General features: G+C 47.7%; 1 protein-coding gene across 1 annotated transcript; it reads left to right on the forward strand.

The window, feature by feature from the left end:
* The first annotated feature begins 1146 nt into the window (after positions 1–1146).
* On the forward strand, positions 1147–12646 carry KRTCAP2 (keratinocyte associated protein 2). The gene is made up of 5 exons (XM_056852600.1): positions 1147–1213; positions 3299–3452; positions 7104–7168; positions 9258–9324; positions 12519–12646. The coding sequence occupies exons 1-5, from the start codon at positions 1207–1209 to the stop codon at positions 12637–12639; spliced, it is 414 nt and encodes a 137-aa protein (XP_056708578.1). The 5' UTR covers positions 1147–1206; the 3' UTR covers positions 12640–12646.
* The last annotated feature ends 5735 nt before the right edge of the window (positions 12647–18381 follow it).

Raw genomic sequence — 18381 nt, forward strand, 5'->3', positions numbered from 1 at the left:
GGGGAGATTGCGCATGCTCCCCAGGAACCCAACACACCCTCTCCCCCCCTTCCCTGAAGTGCTGGGGTGGGGGGGAGAGGGGCGGGTCTTTCGGTCTAACTCTTGCATTATACAGGTCGATGTATCCCAGGATGACAAAGGGCAGGGGGGAAGGCGCGTCCCTGCCCCGAGGGGCTTGCACGCGCCGGCTGATAAGCGCCCCCCCCCTTTTTGCAGGGGTGCGGGAAGCATCATTTTCAGAGGAACTTGGCACAGTCCCCGGACCTGTGTTCAAAATGCGGGGCTCCGTCTTGGGCGATCGTGCGAGTCAATCGCGTGCCCGTGAGCATGTGTAGAGTGCCTTTCCTTTCCCCCCACCCAATCGCGTGCCCATGAGCATGTGCAGTGCCTTTCCTTCCCCCCACCCAATCGCGTGCCCATGAGCATGTGCAGAGTGCCTTTCCTTCCCCCCACCCAATCGCGTGCCCATGAGCATGTGCAGAGTGCCTTTCCTTTCCCCCCACCCAATCGCGTGCCCATGAGCATGTGCAGAGTGCCTTTCCTTCCCCCCCACCCAATCGCGTGCCCATGAGCATGTGCAGAGTGCCTTTCCTTCCCCTCCCCCCCCCCCCACGTCCGTATTCGGTACCGGCTGCAACCCTGTGGGAAAAGGCGGCAGGAGATCCAGAGCAGCGGACGCAGCTTCAAGGGAAGCCAGGCTATTTTTTTAACTCTACCCGCCAGATTACTGCAGTATTTGGCCAATTTCGTAATTGTCCTCGCGGACGAAGCGGGACTCGAACCTGAAAATTTCTGAGCGGACAAGCTCCTTTGTTCAAAACCTCCTCCAGGGGGCGGGGGAGCAAGTCCGCTGTGCGCATGCTCACTCCCTCCGCTGGTCCGACGACGGAAACACAAAGGAGCCTTGCAATGACTTTCCACGACCGCCAGGGGATGCCAACTAAATGATCCTCGACTGCGCATGCGGGAGACAAGATCGGCTACTACACGCTATTCAGCGGCGGCTGGAGAGAGAGAGATTTCTACGCATGCGCTTAACGATCCCGTTACTTACACGTCCGCGTTCGGAATTGCGAGAAGACCCGCGCGTGCGCATTAACGAGTACAGCCTCTTCCTGGGTAGAAAAGCGCATGCGCCGCAGAAACTCATTCAGACTCGTTGGGACCGGCAGTGGACGGACAGATTAAAGGGGTGCAGCGCTGTGCATGATGGGTATTGTGATCTTGTCAAGTGGAAATTGGGGAGGGGGGGTCATAAGTTAGCTGCAAAGGGGTGAGTGTTGTTATTGTCAGCAGTGTCTGTTGCGTGCACAGAGGAAGTATTATTGGTGGGGGGTCAGCAGAGGAAGGAAATGGAGGGGCAGCAGTGGTAATGCTTAGCGTTGCATCATGCTTCCAAGTGTTTTGAGTGCTTTGTTTGGTTGCAGCCTGTACAACAGCCCTGCAAGGTAGGTCAGTGTTATTAGCCACTTGAAATGTGTAGGAAAGCTGCCTGGCTTAAGGATTGCAGAACAGGTGGGATTTGAACCCATGCCTTGCCAGTCTCTATCCAATGCCACCTTATAGTTGCAGCCACTGGGCATTGGCAACTATGCCACATGAACACGTGAAGCTGCCTTATACTGAATCAGACCCTTGGTCCATCCAAGTCAGTATTGTCTACTCAGACCAGCAGCAGCTCTCCAGGATCTCAGGTAGAGGTCTTTCACATCACCTGCTTGCCTAGACCCTTTGAGGTGCCGAGGATTGAACCTGGGACCTTCTGCATGCCAAGCAGATGCTCTACCACTGAGCCACGGCCCCTCCCTATGTTTTTGCTGTCATCTCTGCCTGCTAAGGTCCTGCCAGTCGGTGCCCAGGTTCTAGCACCAGCCAGCACTGGCTGTGCTCATAAGAGCACCAGAGCTCTGCTGGATCAGACTGAAATCCAGCATCCTGTTTCACGTTCAGGACCGCTAGATGACTCTGGAAGACACCGCAGCAGGTACACCAGGCCCAAACATCCCCACGTTGACACTCCCCAGAAACTGGTGTTCAGAGGTTTACTGCCTTTGAACATGGAGGTGAGCAGTCTAAGAGAAGGAGCTAAAGGCAACAAAAAAATAGGAAATAAAATGGATCTTTGATAGATTTCCAGTTGATGACACCACATCCTACAAGAGTTGTAAAACATGTACCAGGTTATATAAAATACTGCATTATTTGTGTGTCGGCATAAGATCCATGGTTTCTTTTTGAGATCCATTTTCAGCAACACACAATAGAAAGTGAACATCTACCTGGTCAGGTTTCTTAAAATATATACCATTGGAATGTGGGTTTTACGTTTGTACATGGGGAGGGGCCGTGGCTCAGTGGTAGAGCATCTGCTTGGCATGCAGAAGGTCCCAGGTTCAATCCCTGGCTTCTCCAGTAGGTAGCCAGTGTTCACCATGGCTTCTTGCTTCCTTGCGGGCTGGTAAGACCAAATAGTATTAGGCCACGCAGGTCTGCCTTTGTATAAGCTCAACCCTGAAATGAATTGGGTTACCGAGAGGTTGGGGAGGGGGATGAAGAAAGCACTAAGATTAATACTGAAACATTTTAAAACGTGTGTGTAAAGTGCTGTCAAGTTGCAGCCGATTTATGGCGACCCCTTTTTGGGGTTTTCATGGCAAGAGACTACCAGAGGTGGTTTGCCAGTGCCTTCCTCTGTACAGCAAACCTGGTATTCCTTGGTGGTCTCCCATCCAAATACTAACCAGGGCTGACCCTGCTTAGCTTCTGAGATCTGACGAGATCAAGCTAGCCTGGGCCATCCAGGTCAGGGCATTTTAAAACATACATAAATGTTAATGAAACAAGGAGGATTAAAACAAAAGCTATTTAGCTCTTCAATACAGCATCTCATCATGTTGAAAAGATATTAACATTTTAGTTTGAATTTTCTCAATCACTTGATCACATGAAGCTACCTTCTACTGAATCAGACATTTGGTCCATCAAAGTCAGTATTGTCTACTCAGACTGGGAGCGGCTCTCCAGGGTCTCAGGCGGGGTCTTTCACATCACCTGCTTGCCTAGTCCCTTTAACTGGAGATGCTGGGGATTGAACCTGGGGCCTTCTGCATGCCAAGCAGATGCTCTACCACTGAGCCACGGTTTCCTAATTTGTATAAAACTGCTTCCTAGCTGCCCCTCGTGCCCGTCTGTGCCTTGTGGGACACCCCTTGCCAGCGGTGTTTTGAAACTCGCCTGCCCCAATGCCTTTTCAGCTGCGATAATGCCCTCCCCTAAGGGTCTTTCTCTGTTTCTCCAGCCATCGGCACAGGAACGTCCCTGGTCCTGTCATCCCTGCTGTCTCTCCTGCTCTTCACCGGCATGCAGATGTACAGCCGCCAGCTCGCCTCCAGCGAATGGTTGACCATCCAAGGGGGGCTGCTGGGCTCTGCCCTCTTCATCGTCTCTCTGACAGTATCCTTGATGTGGTCCAGTGGGGGTTCATCGGGGCGGAAGTTACCAGAACAGGAGCAGGCACCAGGGAAACTCAGAAACGTAGAGCTGGAAGGGGCCTCAAGGGTCATCTAGTCCAACCCCCTGCACAGCGCAGGAAATTCACAACTACATATGAAAGGCCATGCTGGATCAGACCAAGGTCCATCATGTCCAGCAGTCTGTTCACACAGTGGCCAACCAGGTGCCTCTGGGAAGCCCACAAACAAGACGACGGCAGCAGCATTTTCCTGTGTGCTCTCCACAGCACCTCATATAATAGGCCTTCTCCTCTGATCCTGGAGAGAATAGGTATGCATCATGACTAGTGTCCATGTTAACTAGTAGCCATGAATACCCCTCTCCTCCATGAACGTGTCCACTCCCCTCTGCAAGCCTTCCAAGTTGGCAGCGTATCACCACATCCTGGGGCAGGGAGTTCCACAATTTAACTATGCATTATGTGAAGAAATACTTCCCTTTATCTGTTTTGAATCTCTCACCCCACTCCTCCAGTCACCTCTGCTCTATGCCCAGAGGAAGGCAAAAAACCTCCAGGATCCCTAGCCATTCTGGCCTGGAGGAAAATTCCTTCCTGACCACAAAGTGGGGGTCAGCATTTCCCTGGGCATGTAAGAAAGAGCCATGAGAGCCAAACACCGACACAACCCTTCCTGCCCTCCCTCTCGTGATCTGCCTACGTTCACAGAATCAGCCTTGCTGCCAGATGGCCATCTAGCTTCTACTTAAAAACCTCCAAAGAAGGTGAGCCCATCGCCTCCCGAGGAAGCCAGTTCCACTGAGGAACCACTTTTACTGTCAGCAAGTTCTTCCTAATGTTTAGCCGAAAACTCTTTAAGCCTAAAGTTCGGCCATATTATGACATCTACCAGGTTTGTTTGTTTTTAAATAACCCTCTTCAAATCTTACTTTCATTCCTCATTAAAGCATGCAAGAGACTAAAGTGGTATAGTCCCAACATGGGTGAGTGGATTGTACCATTCTGAGCTTTGTGGGGGACAATGCCATTTGGTATAAGTTCTAGAAAGGCTTTAATGATTGGTTGCTTTGTGACTGCAATTCCAAGGGGAAGAAACTCTAGCTTCTCCCATTGACCACTGGGTGGCTGCAACCTCTCTTTGAGGAAGAAGAAGAGTTGCTTTTTCTCTACCTTTAAGGAGTCTCAAAGTGGCTTACAATTGCCTTCTTTCCCCTCCCCATAACAGACACCTTATGAGGTGGGTGGGGCTGAGAGAGTTCGGAGAGAACTGTGACTGGCCCAAGGTCACCTAGCAGGCTTCATGTGTAGGAGTGGGGAAACCAACCCAGTTCACCAGATTAGCATCCACAGTTTATGTGGAGGAGCTGGGAATCAAACTCGGTTCACCAAATAAGAGTCCACCGCTCTTAACCCCTACAACATGCTGGCTCTCAGTTCAAAGATTAAAAACAGGAAAAATAAAGATCTGGGAGGCAGGTAACAGGAGTGAAACTAAGGCAGGGAGAAATGAGGGGGGGGAACCGAAGATGGTAGGAAAAGGAGGAGGGCAACTGAGGCAAAGAGAACAAATTGGCCAGAGGCCATTGAAGAAGAACTTTTTGAAAAGGTGAAGACCAGGCCAGCTACTGGCCAGAGAACAAGCAGCTTGAAGGGAGCTGGCTTCCCTTTTTTCCACCTCAAGATGCTCTGGTCCAGCTCTTAGGTATCTGTGAAAGCAAGAGAAGATGATTTCGGGCCCTGTCAGCAGCCAGAGACTATCATAGAACCATAGAGTCGGAAGGGACCATAGAGGCCATCTAGTCTAACCCCCTGCTCAATTCAGGATCAGGCTAGAGCATCACCGACAAGTGTTTATTAAGCAATCAATTGGCCTTTATTGGCATATACTCAGAAACACAGCATAAACCGTGCACAACAATTCTCTCTCCATACATTTTAAATTTAAATATAATTTATACTTTGGTCCTAGTCTTGATAACTTCCATCAGAAATTCCGCCACCTTTAATGTGACTTCAGGGATAGAATCATTCATTAAAAACTGGCATACAGAGGATTCTTGGCTAGATTTCATTTTATCAATCAAGGGTAGAATTGTTTTCTTACGAGGGCCATCGTGCAAAAGACAATTTATGATTATATGCTGTAGCATATCATGTTGACTCAAGCCACATACACATAGTCTTTTCTCAAAGGGGAATAGACAAGTGTTTATCCAGCCGCTGCTTAAAGACTGCCAGTGAGGGGGAGCTCACCACCTCCTTAGGAAGCCGATTCCACTGCTGAACAACTAATTCTGTAAAAAAAAAAAAAATCTAATATCCAGCCGGTACCTTTCCTCCCATAATTTCAACCCATTATTGTGGGTCCTATGCTCTACTGCTGACTAAATGACTAAACGGAGGCTGTCGTACTTTGGTCACATTATGAGAAGACAAGAGTCACTGGGAAAGAATAATGCTGGGAAAAGTGGAAAGAAGCAGGAAAAGAGGAAGACCCAACAAGAGGTGGATCGACTCTATAAAGGAAGCCACGGCCCTCAGTTTCCAAGACCTGAGCAAGGCAGTTAAGGATAGGACGTTTGGGGGGACATTGATTCATAGGGTTGTCATGAGTCGGAAACAACTTGACAACATTTAACACACACGTGCTCTGCTGCTGACAGGAACAGCTCCCTGAATCTGTTCCCTATCATTTTGCCATCTCCATCCCAGCCTGACTCCCAAGTTTCCCAGTCTTTACCCTGCTGTGCTGGCCTTCTACCTGAAGAGAAGACCCTGTTTTCAAAGGATTTTTTTTTTTAAAAGCCGTGCTTCACTTCGCAGTCTGATGAGGCACGTTCTACATTATGGGACTCTACCACATCTTTCCGTGGCACGAGTGGATACGGTCTTGAGATTGCAACAGGCAAGGCATTTCCCTGTCTTTAGAGGAATTCTTGACTTTTGGGGCAGTGGGGGAGTCAAGGAAGGGAGGAGTTCTGGAGGGCTGTTGGGGTGAAGGTGGGGAAACTGGGGCCAGGACTTTTAGAATGGAGATGTAAATTCCAATAATGGTAGCAGCCTCTTGTTGGACAAGACCAATCTGCCTCCAACTGTTATAGTTTTAGCCTACCCTTTCTTCAAGGTGTTCAGGGCAGCTTAAGTGGTTCTTAGGCGGGAGAGCCAGTGTGGTTGAGGTGGTTAAGAGCAGTGGACTCTAATCTGGAGAACCGGGTTTGATTCCCCACTCCTCCACATGAGCAGCGGAGGCTAATCTGGAGAACCGGGTTGGTTTCCCCGCTCCTACACTTGAAGCCTGCTGGGTGACCTTGGGCCGGTCACAGTTCTCTCCGAACTCTCTCAGCCTCACCTCCCTCACAAGGTGTCTTTTGAGGGGAGAGGAAGGGAAGGGAAGCCGGTCTGGGACTCCTTAAAGGTAGAGAAAGTCGGCATATAAAAAACAAACCCTTCTTTTTTTCCCCATCCTCCTCCTCACGACAGTCCTGCGAGGTAAGCTAAGTAGCGAAAGAGAGCAGTCTCCCAGTCCGCTTCATATCTGGGGATTTGAACCCAGGTTGTCCTCATCCAACTCTCTGAACCATTACGCCACGCTGGCTTTCATATGATCATTTTCCTTGACTTCATCCTTCCTGGCCTTCAACAATCTGGAAAACTTGATTTTCGGCAAAGGATTCCAAGCCAAGATCTTTCCGGAAGGTGAGTTGTCTGGATGTGGGGTTGGGGGGCTGCTTTGTGTGGGGGCCCCAGTGGGCGGTTTGGAATGATTTCATTGGGTTGCGTTCTACTGACTTTTCCACTCAGTCTTTTCTGGCTCCCCTTGTCGCTGGCTTGCAAACCCTACCCTGCCCCACAAAGCTTTGTTTGTGTGGAGTGTGCAATCCCTGGCGTAGCCTTTTTGGTGTTTGAACAGGGTGTTTGAACTGTGTTTTTTCTTTTTGCCGGCAGAATGAATGGGTGGGATCCAGCCCTGTTGTTCCAAATTTGTTTTTTTAGATATTTCTTTCTGTCAGGTCTTTCTTGGTTTCCTCCTACTCAACATTCTGAGTTCACAAAAACCTGAACAGATAAGGCACGATACAAACTGGTGAAATGTGCGTTGCCTTAAAAAAAAATTGAAAGCCAGCAAAAAGACCGAATGCTAATCAGCCCTGAATGATTCCAATTGTCACTAAATCCCTGGGAAAACTAAAAGTTTTGATGGGATTTAGAGTTCTATGTTTTTGATCGGATTTAAGAGTTCTGCGTCAAGTTAACCTGTAACCTGACAAAGAACTCTAAATCCCATCAAAACCTTTTGTTTTCCCAGTGATTTAGGAGTGCCGACAAACAGGTATCAGGCTGGGATCCGGCAATTCTTGATCACGAGGGTCACAGATCTTTTTTGCGGTCCTACGTGAACCTGGGAATGTTTTGATTCCTAAGATGGTGGGACCCTGCGGCCTGATAGACCACTCTTCGGGGAGGCTGTGCCGAGAAGGAAACAAATTGCCCTCTTCAGTATGGTAGCCCCGTAAACCTGCAAGGCTGTTCGACAGTTTGGGTCCTACAACGTGGAGAATCAGGGACTCCGAAGGTACCGTTTCAGGGAGAGGAACAAGAACAAGAAAAAGAAGATTTGGTTTTATTACCCCGCTTTCCTCTACCTTTAAGGAGTCTCAAAGTGGCAGCTTACACTCACCTTCCCTCCCACCCCCCACAACAGGCACCTTGTGAGGTAGGTGCGGCTGAGAGAGTTCGGAGAGAACTGTGACTGGCCCAAGGTCACCCAGTAGGCTTCATGTGGAGGAGCGAGGAATCAGACCCAGTTCTCCAGATTAGAGTCCGCCGCTGTTAACCACAACACTACAACTATTACTGCCTTCTGCCGGGGAATTACTCATTATCACTGTTCCATTTGTCACGTTCCATTCCTTCCCGGTGGCTAAAACTTTACTAAACAAGCAAATAATTGCATAAATTGACTTTATGCATCCGTTGGAGGTTGTTATAGGCCAGCTGTTAAATTATTTTATCCTGGTTTTTAACGTTAATGTTTGCTGCAAGTGGCCGTGTAATGATTTTTGACGTCGTTTTATTGCTGACCGCATGGCCAATTATTGATTGGGCTGCCGCTGCGGACTGCCGACATAGATTGTTTTGAGTGTCATTGAAGGATTATTTTTGCCCTCTTTGGCCTAAGTTTATTTGGGCTAGTTAGCATATGGGTGTTTGTGTGTTCTATTGAATTTGGACGCCGTCCATCATCGCGTTACAGGAGGGAACTGTTTTAAATAAATGAAGCGGTCGATTAATGTGTTTGTTCAAATGGACAATATTTCCGTAAGCCCAGCGTTGTGTAGCGGTGAACAGCGGAGGTTTGGAGCAGTGGACTCTGATCTGGAGAACTGGGTTGGATTCCCCCTCTCCTCCATATGAGCGGCGGAGGCTAATCTGGTGAACTGGATTTGTTTCCCCACTCCTCCACACGAAGCCAGCTGGGTGACCTTGGGCTAGTCACACTCTCTCAGCCCCACCTACCTCACAGGGTGTCTTGTGGGAAGGAGAAGGGAAAGTGATTGTAAGCCAGTTTGATTCTTCCTTAAGCGGTAGAGAAAGTTGGCATATAAAAACCAACTCTTCTTCTTATTGTGGCCTGAAGTTGCTATTCCAGTACAACCCAAACAGATTCTGGTTTCTCATAGAGTATCCTAATCGTATCTGGTTTTTCTGCATGAAATCTGGCTAACTTGACGGATGCTTTTCTGATCACTTTCCCCAAACGGACTACCTTTCTTTTCCTCCGTAGTTTCAGTCTGCCTCTTGCTGGCCCTGTTTGCGGCGGGATTGATTCACCGAGTCTGCGTCACCACCTGGTAAGAATCAGGGACTTCCTGCCAGGAGTTGGGCTTCATGGCCTCAAGCCTGGGACTCCCAAGATCTAGACCAGCACTCAAATCTCATTGGCTCTCAGTCATAGTACACATTTGTCTGGAAAAATAGCCTGCATCAATCAGGGAGGAAAGAGCCACTGTGGTATAGTGGTTAGAGCAGGGGGGGTCCTTAACCTTTTTGAACCCATGGGCACCTGTGGAATTCTGACACAGCACAGTAGTAGGCGCAGGTACAAAATGGCTGCCGCGTGAGGCGGAGCCAGCCACAAAATGGCAGCCACAGCTCAACTTCAGTCACACAGTTAAGATTCTTGTGTTGTGGAAGCAGCTGCCGCCAGAACAACATTTTTTAAAAATGCACCGCCACTCAAACTTCCAGTGATCAGTAAGAAGCTTTGCTGGGCAAAAGCCCCACCCTCTTTCTAAAAACACTTGGCGGATACCAGGAAAGGTGTCAGTGGGTGCCAGGGTGGCCACAGGCACCGTGCTGGGGACCCCCGAGTGAGAATGTCACAGTAGGACGTGGGTTCTAATCCCCGCTCTGCCATGAAGCTGGTTTAGGCCAGGCAACAACAAAAAGGTGGGGGAACCCTATAAAACTACAATAAGGTACCCAAAAGATAAGGAATCAAAATGAAATCATGGGCTAATATTGATATTGATACCCAAAAGGTAAGGAATCAAGAGGAAATCATGGGCTAATACTGGTAATATTGATATTGCTACCCAAAAGGTAAGGAATCAAGAGGAAATCATGGGCTAATACTGATAATATGGATATTGAATAATATATAATAAATTTAATACAAACAGAAAATTAATATAAATATAAACAACTCGTATGGAGCCCTGTTCTAGCCTCTATGTATCTGTGCTGAACATGCCAAATAAACATAAAAAGCACAAAATTAGAACAGTGTGACAGTATACCAAACAATATCACAGCTCGGACCAAACGCATTTCGGCTGTGAAGCCTTCTTCAGTGGTCCGAACAATACAATTCTATGCCATTTTGAAAGTGCACGAATGTATAAGAAAATTGCAGTCCTTAGACAGAGTAAGCTGACATTTGTAAATCGTAAAGTCCAAAATTTGCTTATATACATTTCATCCAGAGTTGGCTTTATAATCTTAGCCTCCTATAGAAGTATTCCTTTCATGGTACTCCGTCATCAAGATATATTGGGGGAAATGGCCTGTCGCACACTCTCAGCCTAACCTACCTGACAGAGTTACTTAAAATGGGGAAGGAAGAACCAGATATCCAGCTCTGACAGCGCATTCCTGTGCCAGAGTTGTGTGTGTTTGAAGTGCCATCAAGTCGCAGCCGACTTATGGCAACCCCTTTTGGGGTTTTCACGGCAAGAGACTAACAGAGGTGGTTTGCCAGTGCCTTCCTCTGCACAGCAATCCTGATATTCCTTGGTGGTCTCCCATCCCAATACTAACCAGGGCTGACCCTGCTTAGCTTCTGAGACCTGATGAGATCAGGCTAGCCTGGGCCATCCAGGTCCGGGCTTGTGCCAGAGTTACTCCCGTCCAAACCCATTGAAATGAATGGGCTTTGACTGGAAACTCCCCTTAGGATGGTGCCGTGGGTGCCTTGGACAAAGGACCTGAGAGGAGAAGTTACTGGAATTTTTATCTAGCTGTATTTTCCATAATATACTCTCAAAGAAGCTTACCTCAAGATTTAAAAACCAAGCCTAAAAATACACATTAAAATGACTCAAATCAATACGAGACAGCCAAACAGCGGAATAAAAATAGCACCCTAGAATGCACAATAAAACAATTTTGGCAAAAGCAGGCTTAACGATGAATTAAAACGAAAATACAAATGACTCTTCCAGGTAGCAGAATTTTTAGACAAGGAGCGGTTTTCCCCTGGTGCCTTGGACTTAAAAGACAAGACACCAGGTAAATCATGACAGGGATGTGTGTCCCAAAGCTCAGAGGCCACCACTGTCTACCACAGGGGTCCCCAACCTTTTTGAGCCTGCGGGTACCTTTGCAATTCTGACATATCGTGTTGGTAGGGTTGCCACCCTCCAGGTACTAGCTGGAGCTCTCCTGCTGTTACAACTGATCGCCTGCCGATAGATCAGTTTGCCTGAAGAAAATGGCCGCTCTGGCAATTGGACTCTATGGCATTGCAGTCCCTCCTCAGGCTCCACCCCAAAAACCTCCCACCGGTGGCAAAGAGGGACCTAGCAATCCTACGTGTTGGGCGCATCCACAAAATGGCTGCCACAAAATAGCAGCCACAGGAGGTGAAGCCAAGCACAAAATGGCTGCCACAGCTTCCCTTCAGTCACGCAGTAAAGATCCTTGTGCTGTGGTGGCAGCTGCAATGTTTTTAAAAGTCTGCACAGCCCATCAGAGGCCTTGCTGGGCCAAAGTCCCGCCTGGCCTCGCCCGTAAGAACATAAGAAAGGCCATGCTGGATCAGACCAAGGCCTCTCAAGTCATAAGAACTTAAGAAAAGCCCTGCTGGATCAGACCAAGGCCCAGAACGTTCCCAAAGAGGCCTGAGGAGATGTTGTCGGCAATACGGTTGCCGTGCCCGGGGCCTCTGCTGTGGAGTTCTGTGCAAGCAGGAAGCTGGACTGTGCTTACAACTTCCTGCCCTGGTTACTACGCTGGATGATACATCGGAAGAGCCCTGCTGGATCAGACCAGGGGTCCATCTAGTCCAGCATCCCGTCTCACACAGTGGCCAACCAGTCCCTCTGGAGGTCCAACAACAGGGCACAGAGGCCGAGGCCTTCCCCTGATAAGAACATCAGAAGAGATCTGCTGGATCAGACCAGGGGTCCACTTAGTCCAGCATCCCGTCTCACGTGTTAGACCTCCAGAGGAACTGGGTGGCCGCTAACAGGGCACAGAGGCCAAAGCCTTCCCCTGACGTCGCATCCTAGCAGTGATATTCAGAGGTTCCCTTTAGTCCCCATGGCTAGCAGCTACTGATAGACCTCTCCTCCATGAATCTGCCTAATCTACCGTTAAAGCCGTCTTCGCCTGCAGCCATCACTACATCCTCTGGCAGCGAATTCCACATTTTAATCACTCGCTGGGTAAAGAAACCCTCTCACCTTTTTTTGAAAACCCCCCCCCTTACTCTGCGACTGGTATAAACTGTCACTGTCTTCTAAAACTTCCTCTTTTCCCGTAGCTTCCTCTTCTCCATGGTGGGCCTGTATTACATCAACAAGATCTCCTCCACGCTGTACCAGTCGGCACCTCTGCTCCCTGCTCCCGCCAAGGCCGTTAGCAAAAGCAGGAAAAGAAATTGATGCCCCAGACGGGTGGGGTCCTTGCTTCTTGGATCGGGGGGTGGGGGAGAGGATTCGGCTCAGCACAATCCAATCATCAAATAAAACTTTTTTTAAAAAAAAACCCCAACATAGATGGAATCTTCTCTGTCTTTAGGAAACGATTCAATTTGGACGTCCCTCTTTTTACCAAGGGCTTAGGGCAAGCGGCAGTATTGTACTCAGCTGCATATTTGAAATAGGGTTTGAGTTAAGGAAACTGCCCAAATACAAAAGTGAGAAGCTTTGAAGATGAGAAAATCAGAGGCTGGAAGAACATATGGCTGCTTACGCACCATGTTTCATGGTTGCGAGACACAACAGTAGAAGAAGAAGAGATGGTTTTTATACCCTGCTTTTCTCTCCCTTTAAGGAGTCTCAAACCAGCTTACAATCGCCTTCCCTTCCTCTCCACGTAACAGACACCTTGTGAGGTAGGCGGAGCTGAGAGAGTTCGGAGAGAACTGTGACTAGCCCAAGGTCACCCAGCAGGCTGCATGTGGAGAAATGGGGAATCGAACACGACTCTCCAGATTAGAGTCTGCCCCTCTTAACCACTACACCACGCTGGCTCTCTAGTAGGCTGGTGTTTATCCAGGTTGTAGATAGGCTGTGTAAGAAGAAGCTTCAGACCATATAGGATGTTTGTGATGGTGACATGATTCGAACTGGGAACTTTGGGTCTCACGTTTTTGCCAGCGATGTTCCTCCAGTCTCCATGGGCAGGCAGGGTTTTTAAAATTCTCTTCTCCCCCCCACTTCCAAGCCCCTGGTATTGCCTGAGATCTGAATTATGCAAAAAGTAAATATCCAGCACGATGGTGTAAGTCTAGTTAACCCTTTCCCTGCAACTTACTGCAAAGAAAAATAAATCTCCCAATGCCTCATACAAAAACACTACTGGCTCAACTATAATTTATAATTAATCCACAAAGTACTGATAAGCCATAAGAAATTACAATATGAATTAGGTAAACACTTTTTGAAAGACAAGATTTGTGAGCCATTATTCAGGGAGACCGAGAAAACTTTTTCTGAAAAGCGAAACGAGGTGACCTCCGGAAATCTCGTTTCTTCTGTATTCTTTGGCAACCTCGGGAACTGAGGAGTCATCTTGCCACAGACACTTGGCTGCTATGAAGATTGATGAGCTATATCATTATCGACACCTTTGACCTTACCTGCTTCCCTTTAATGGACTGATAATTTTGCATTATTTCAATATACCTGCATAAAGAAATATTGATATGGCTGATCAGTAAATTACAGTTGAACTGGTAGTGTTTTTGCATGAGGCATTATTGGGAGATTTATTTTTATTTTTCTTTGCAGTAAGTTGCAGGAAAAGTATTAACTGGACTTAATGCCATTGTGCTGGATATTTACTTTTTGCATGGTGTTTTGGTGCCACAAAGGTTTTGGTGCCACCCGTGAACACGTGAAGCTGCCTTCTACTGAGCCAGACCCTCGGTCCATCAAAGTCAGTACTGTCTGCTCAGACTGCCAGCGGCTCTCCAGGGTCTCCGCCTAAGAGGTCTTTCACATCACCTACTCACCTAGACCCTTTAACTGGAGATGCCGGGGATTGAACCTGGAACCTTCTGCATGCCAAGTGGATGCTCTACCACTGAGCCACAGCCCCTTCCCGTGCTTGTATCAGCATAGGTTGTTTTGAGGTCTGAACTATGTTCATTATGTTTTTTCACTTGTCTACACTCATTTTCCTATGTTCCCTGCAGTCACCCAGCAGCTGTGGGGAATTGCTTCTAAAATAAAAGGAGCACTTGAACATGCTTAGAATGGCGCCATGGGGGGGGGGGTCCTGCTTCCCCCCCAGAAACAGTCTTGTCGCTCAAAAATCAGGAAAGGGGGGAGTTATTTTGCTGTTCCGTATGCACAGATACTTCACATGGAGCAGCAAAATTGGTGGATAACAACCTCCCCAGCATGCTTTTCGCATTTGGAAAGTGGGGAGGGGGGCAGGAGTCTATCACACTGCAGAGCTATTCTCAGCCGTGTGGGGTTTTTCCTTTTTTAAGAAGCCGTTCCTGGAGCTGCTGTATAACTGCAGGAAACACGAGAAAACGTGGGAGATGGTCTTGTTCTGTAGCTCCAGTAATTAAAAGAAAAAAACCCTCCTGGTCTTAACACAGTTGCTTTATCAGGCTGCAGCCAGTAGGGGGCACTCCAGGACTGGCGGAGAGCTAAGTTATTTCCATGGGGGAAGAAATCACAAGCAATGTAAAAAAAAATTCTGTGTAGGAAACAAGTGTACAAATTTGCCAAAAGGTCTATAAATCTATTATTAATAATTATAATGTGCTATATAAAGATTTGGCATCAATAGATAATAACGCTGGGCTTTTCTAGAGCACCTTCCGCATATTCAAAACACTGCAAATATTTTATCGCCGAATCTCTCAACATTTCTATAAAATAGCCTAGCGTCAGCCCCAGATTGGAGATAGGGGGTGAAGGACCAAACGAGAAAACATGGTTTTGCCTAAGATTATTTGGTGTCCGGATGATGAAAGGGGCTTAAATTCGTACCTATACTTTTTTATTCCACTTTTCTTGGAAGAAGCAAAGGGCTGCAGATGGGGTCTCCCCCTTTTATCCTCACGACAACCATGTGAGGTAGAAGACCACGATTCGATTCCAGAGGCACCTTTCCGACCAACGAGATTTGCAGGGTAGTAGCTTCAAAGAGTCAAAAGCTCTCAGAAGCGTATAGCTTGCAAAACTTGTTGGTCTCTAAGGTACAGTCAGACTTGAATCTTGCTCTTCTGCCCACCACGGCTGCCCACCTAAAACTATCTTGTGAGGTAGGCTAGGCAAAGGTTTGTGTCTTAGTCGGATTTCAAATGCAGTTTTCCACAGCCAAAGGAGGATATTTCACATTCTGGTGGCTATTAGTGCTGGAATCTGTGTTGTTATCACTAATAATAAGAAATACATGAGGAACGTTCATCAGGAGAGCCAGCGTGGTGTGGTGGTTAAGAGCGGTGGTTTGGAGCGGTGGATTCTGATCTGGAGAACTGGGTTTGATTCCCCACTCCTCCACATGAGCGGCGGAGGCTAATCTGGTGAACCGGGTTGGTTTCCCCCCTCCTACAGGCGAAGCCAGCTGGGTGACCTTGGGCTAGTCACAGCTCTCTCAGCCCCACCTACCTCACAGGGTGTCTGTTGCGGGGAGAGGAAGGGAAGGCGCTGGTAAGCCAGTTTGATTCTCCCTTAAGTGGTAGAGAAAGTCAGCATGTAAAAAACGACTCTTCTTCATCGCAGAGTTCCCACAGCTGTTTATGTGCAGTTCCTCACAAGGCTGCCCCAAATGTAAAAGCTCCTCGACTTAGAGTACTGGTTCCCAACCGGGGGTCCGTGGACCCAGGGGTCCGCGAGAACTAAATTAAGGTCCGCGAAACAAAGTTATAAACCCATAATAAATTAATATTTTCAATTAAAAGTTCTCAATTATAAAAATATATATTCAAATATTATTCCAAGTTTAATGTTTAACTAACAGTTATGATTAAAGTTTATTTTCAAATTCTCGGAATTTTTATTTTGATCCTTGGGGTCCCTGCACCAAACAAAAAAGTCCTAGTGGTCCCTGGTCAAAAAAAGGTTGGGAACCAATGAGGAACAAATCTCTCCCGGGGGGCCTTCCTTAGAGGGTCAAGTCGTGCCCCCTAAAATCCCCAACGGTGGGCAGTCTGTGCTCGCCGGAGGTAACCGTGATCCCCCGCCCACCTGGCCTGGCCACAGAAAGGCTCCAGGTAGGGTGAAATGTCAGCCTGGCCCTCCGCTTTCCTGCCTGACCCCTGCACCAGACCCTAAGGAGGGGGGAACAGTTGCCAGGCCAACAGGCCAGGGCAGAGAGGGACTGGCAACGGGTGCGTGGGGGGGCTTATCCCCTCCCCGAGGATTTGCATTCCAGGAGAAAGCTGGCCAGAGCTCTGTTTGCTTAGTAACTGAAACCTCCGCAATCGCCTGCCCGATTCACATCTGCGTCCTCTCGGCCAGAGCCAAAATCTCATTCCGACCCCGCCGGGGCCTGTATTGGTTGCGAGAAAATCAGGGGGGTACATTTAGGGTTGCCAGGTCCCTCTTTGCCACCGGCGGGAGGTTTTGGGGGCAGAGCCTGAGGAGGGCAGGGACGTCAATGCCATAGAATCCAATTGCCAAAGCAGCCATTTTCTCCAGGGGCCAACAAAAATAAACATCTCTGTACTGTTACCATAGGTTAGGAAATTAGTACAAGAATATGCTGGGATATCTGCAAAAACAGTTTGTATTGGGAAACCAAACAAACAATAACAGCAAAGTGCTATATACAGAAGTGACAATTCACATCAGTGAAGTGCTATGTACATAAATTGACATAAGCATATACAGCAATCTAGGCATATCTTTTTTCATATCATATCCTAAACACATGTTCAACGGATGTTCATGTTACTGAAGAACAAGGTGGAATGCTGGGATACGATCGTTTTCGGAGTCTTCTTCAGTCCCACATCTGCACAAAAGTACACAATACACCATGTTCTCAACTATCCATACAATAATCAATTACTAGTATTACAAAAAAAAATTGTTACTCACATTTCACCTTAAATGTATGTATTCACTTCAATGAAAGTTAACAAGTTCCTCCTATGGATACATGGTCTTGCCATATTCAAGTTTTATAAAAATCTGTAGTACAGTAGATTTTAAAGCAGACCAGTTGTGATAGCAGGAGATCTCCAGCTAGTTGGTAACCCTACGTACATTGGAGGGGATGCTAGGCACCGCTGCCTTGTAGCGGAGGACAAAAACATGGGTGGCCAGAAACTGCCCAATCCTTTGTTAGATACAAGGGTTGCCAGCTCTGGGTTGGGAAATACCTGGAGGTATTTTTGGGGGGTGGAGCCTGAGGAGGGTGGGGTTTGGAGAGGGGAGGGACTTCAATGCCATAGGGTCCAATTCTCCAACCTCCAGGTACTAGCTGGAGATCTCCAGCTATTACGACTGATCTCCAGCTGATAGAGATCAATTCCTCTGGAGAAGATGGCCGCTTTGGCCATTGGACTCGATGGCATTGAAGTCCCTCCACTCCCCAAACCCCGCCCTGCTCAGGCTCCACCCTTAAAACATCCCACCAGTGGGGAAGAGGGACCCATCAACCCTACCTGCAATAGCCTACCAAACCAACACGCTAATGTAAATCTACAACACAAATAGTCATAAAACCACAAAATTAAACTTTGACCAAATGCGTTTCGGCCAAACGGGCTTCTTCAGTGGTCAAAACAATCACAATTCCAGACTAAAAATGTACATGACTTTCTAAAACTCTTTAGGGCTGTAGGTACGTTGGGTTAAGTCTGTTTCCCCTTTGTTGTTGGTGAACGGATCTCTGTCGCCTGGAGGGCAACTGATCTGTGTAGTATGGAGATCCATTGTCATCCCCGGGAGATCTCCAGCCACCACCTGGAGGTTAAATCTGAATAAATTGATACGTGTGCTGAGCAAACACTAGTTGAAGAAAAGAGCAGCACCAAGGCTCACAAACTCAATATGAAATTTATATAAGACCTCACTAAACAAAAGAAAACAAAGATATAACTCAGGTAGGTACTTAACTTGGTGTAATTTTCCAACAGGTTACAAAGATACAGCGTCCCAATGCCTGGTTACTTCCCCAATCAGCACAAAACTTGTATATCTTTCCACAGTCCA

The sequence above is a fragment of the Euleptes europaea genome, chromosome 7, assembly GCF_029931775.1.
Source record: "Euleptes europaea isolate rEulEur1 chromosome 7, rEulEur1.hap1, whole genome shotgun sequence".
In the NCBI taxonomy this organism is placed as follows: domain Eukaryota; kingdom Metazoa; phylum Chordata; class Lepidosauria; order Squamata; family Sphaerodactylidae; genus Euleptes; species Euleptes europaea.

Bases quoted from the DNA above. Each gene is read 5' to 3' on its own strand.
- KRTCAP2 (XM_056852600.1), top strand. The intron at 7,169-9,257 runs GTGAGTTGTCTG...TTTCCTCCGTAG, and splicing joins AGCCAAGATCTTTCCGGAAG to TTTCAGTCTGCCTCTTGCTG. The intron at 9,325-12,518 runs GTAAGAATCAGG...CTTTTCCCGTAG, and splicing joins CGAGTCTGCGTCACCACCTG to CTTCCTCTTCTCCATGGTGG.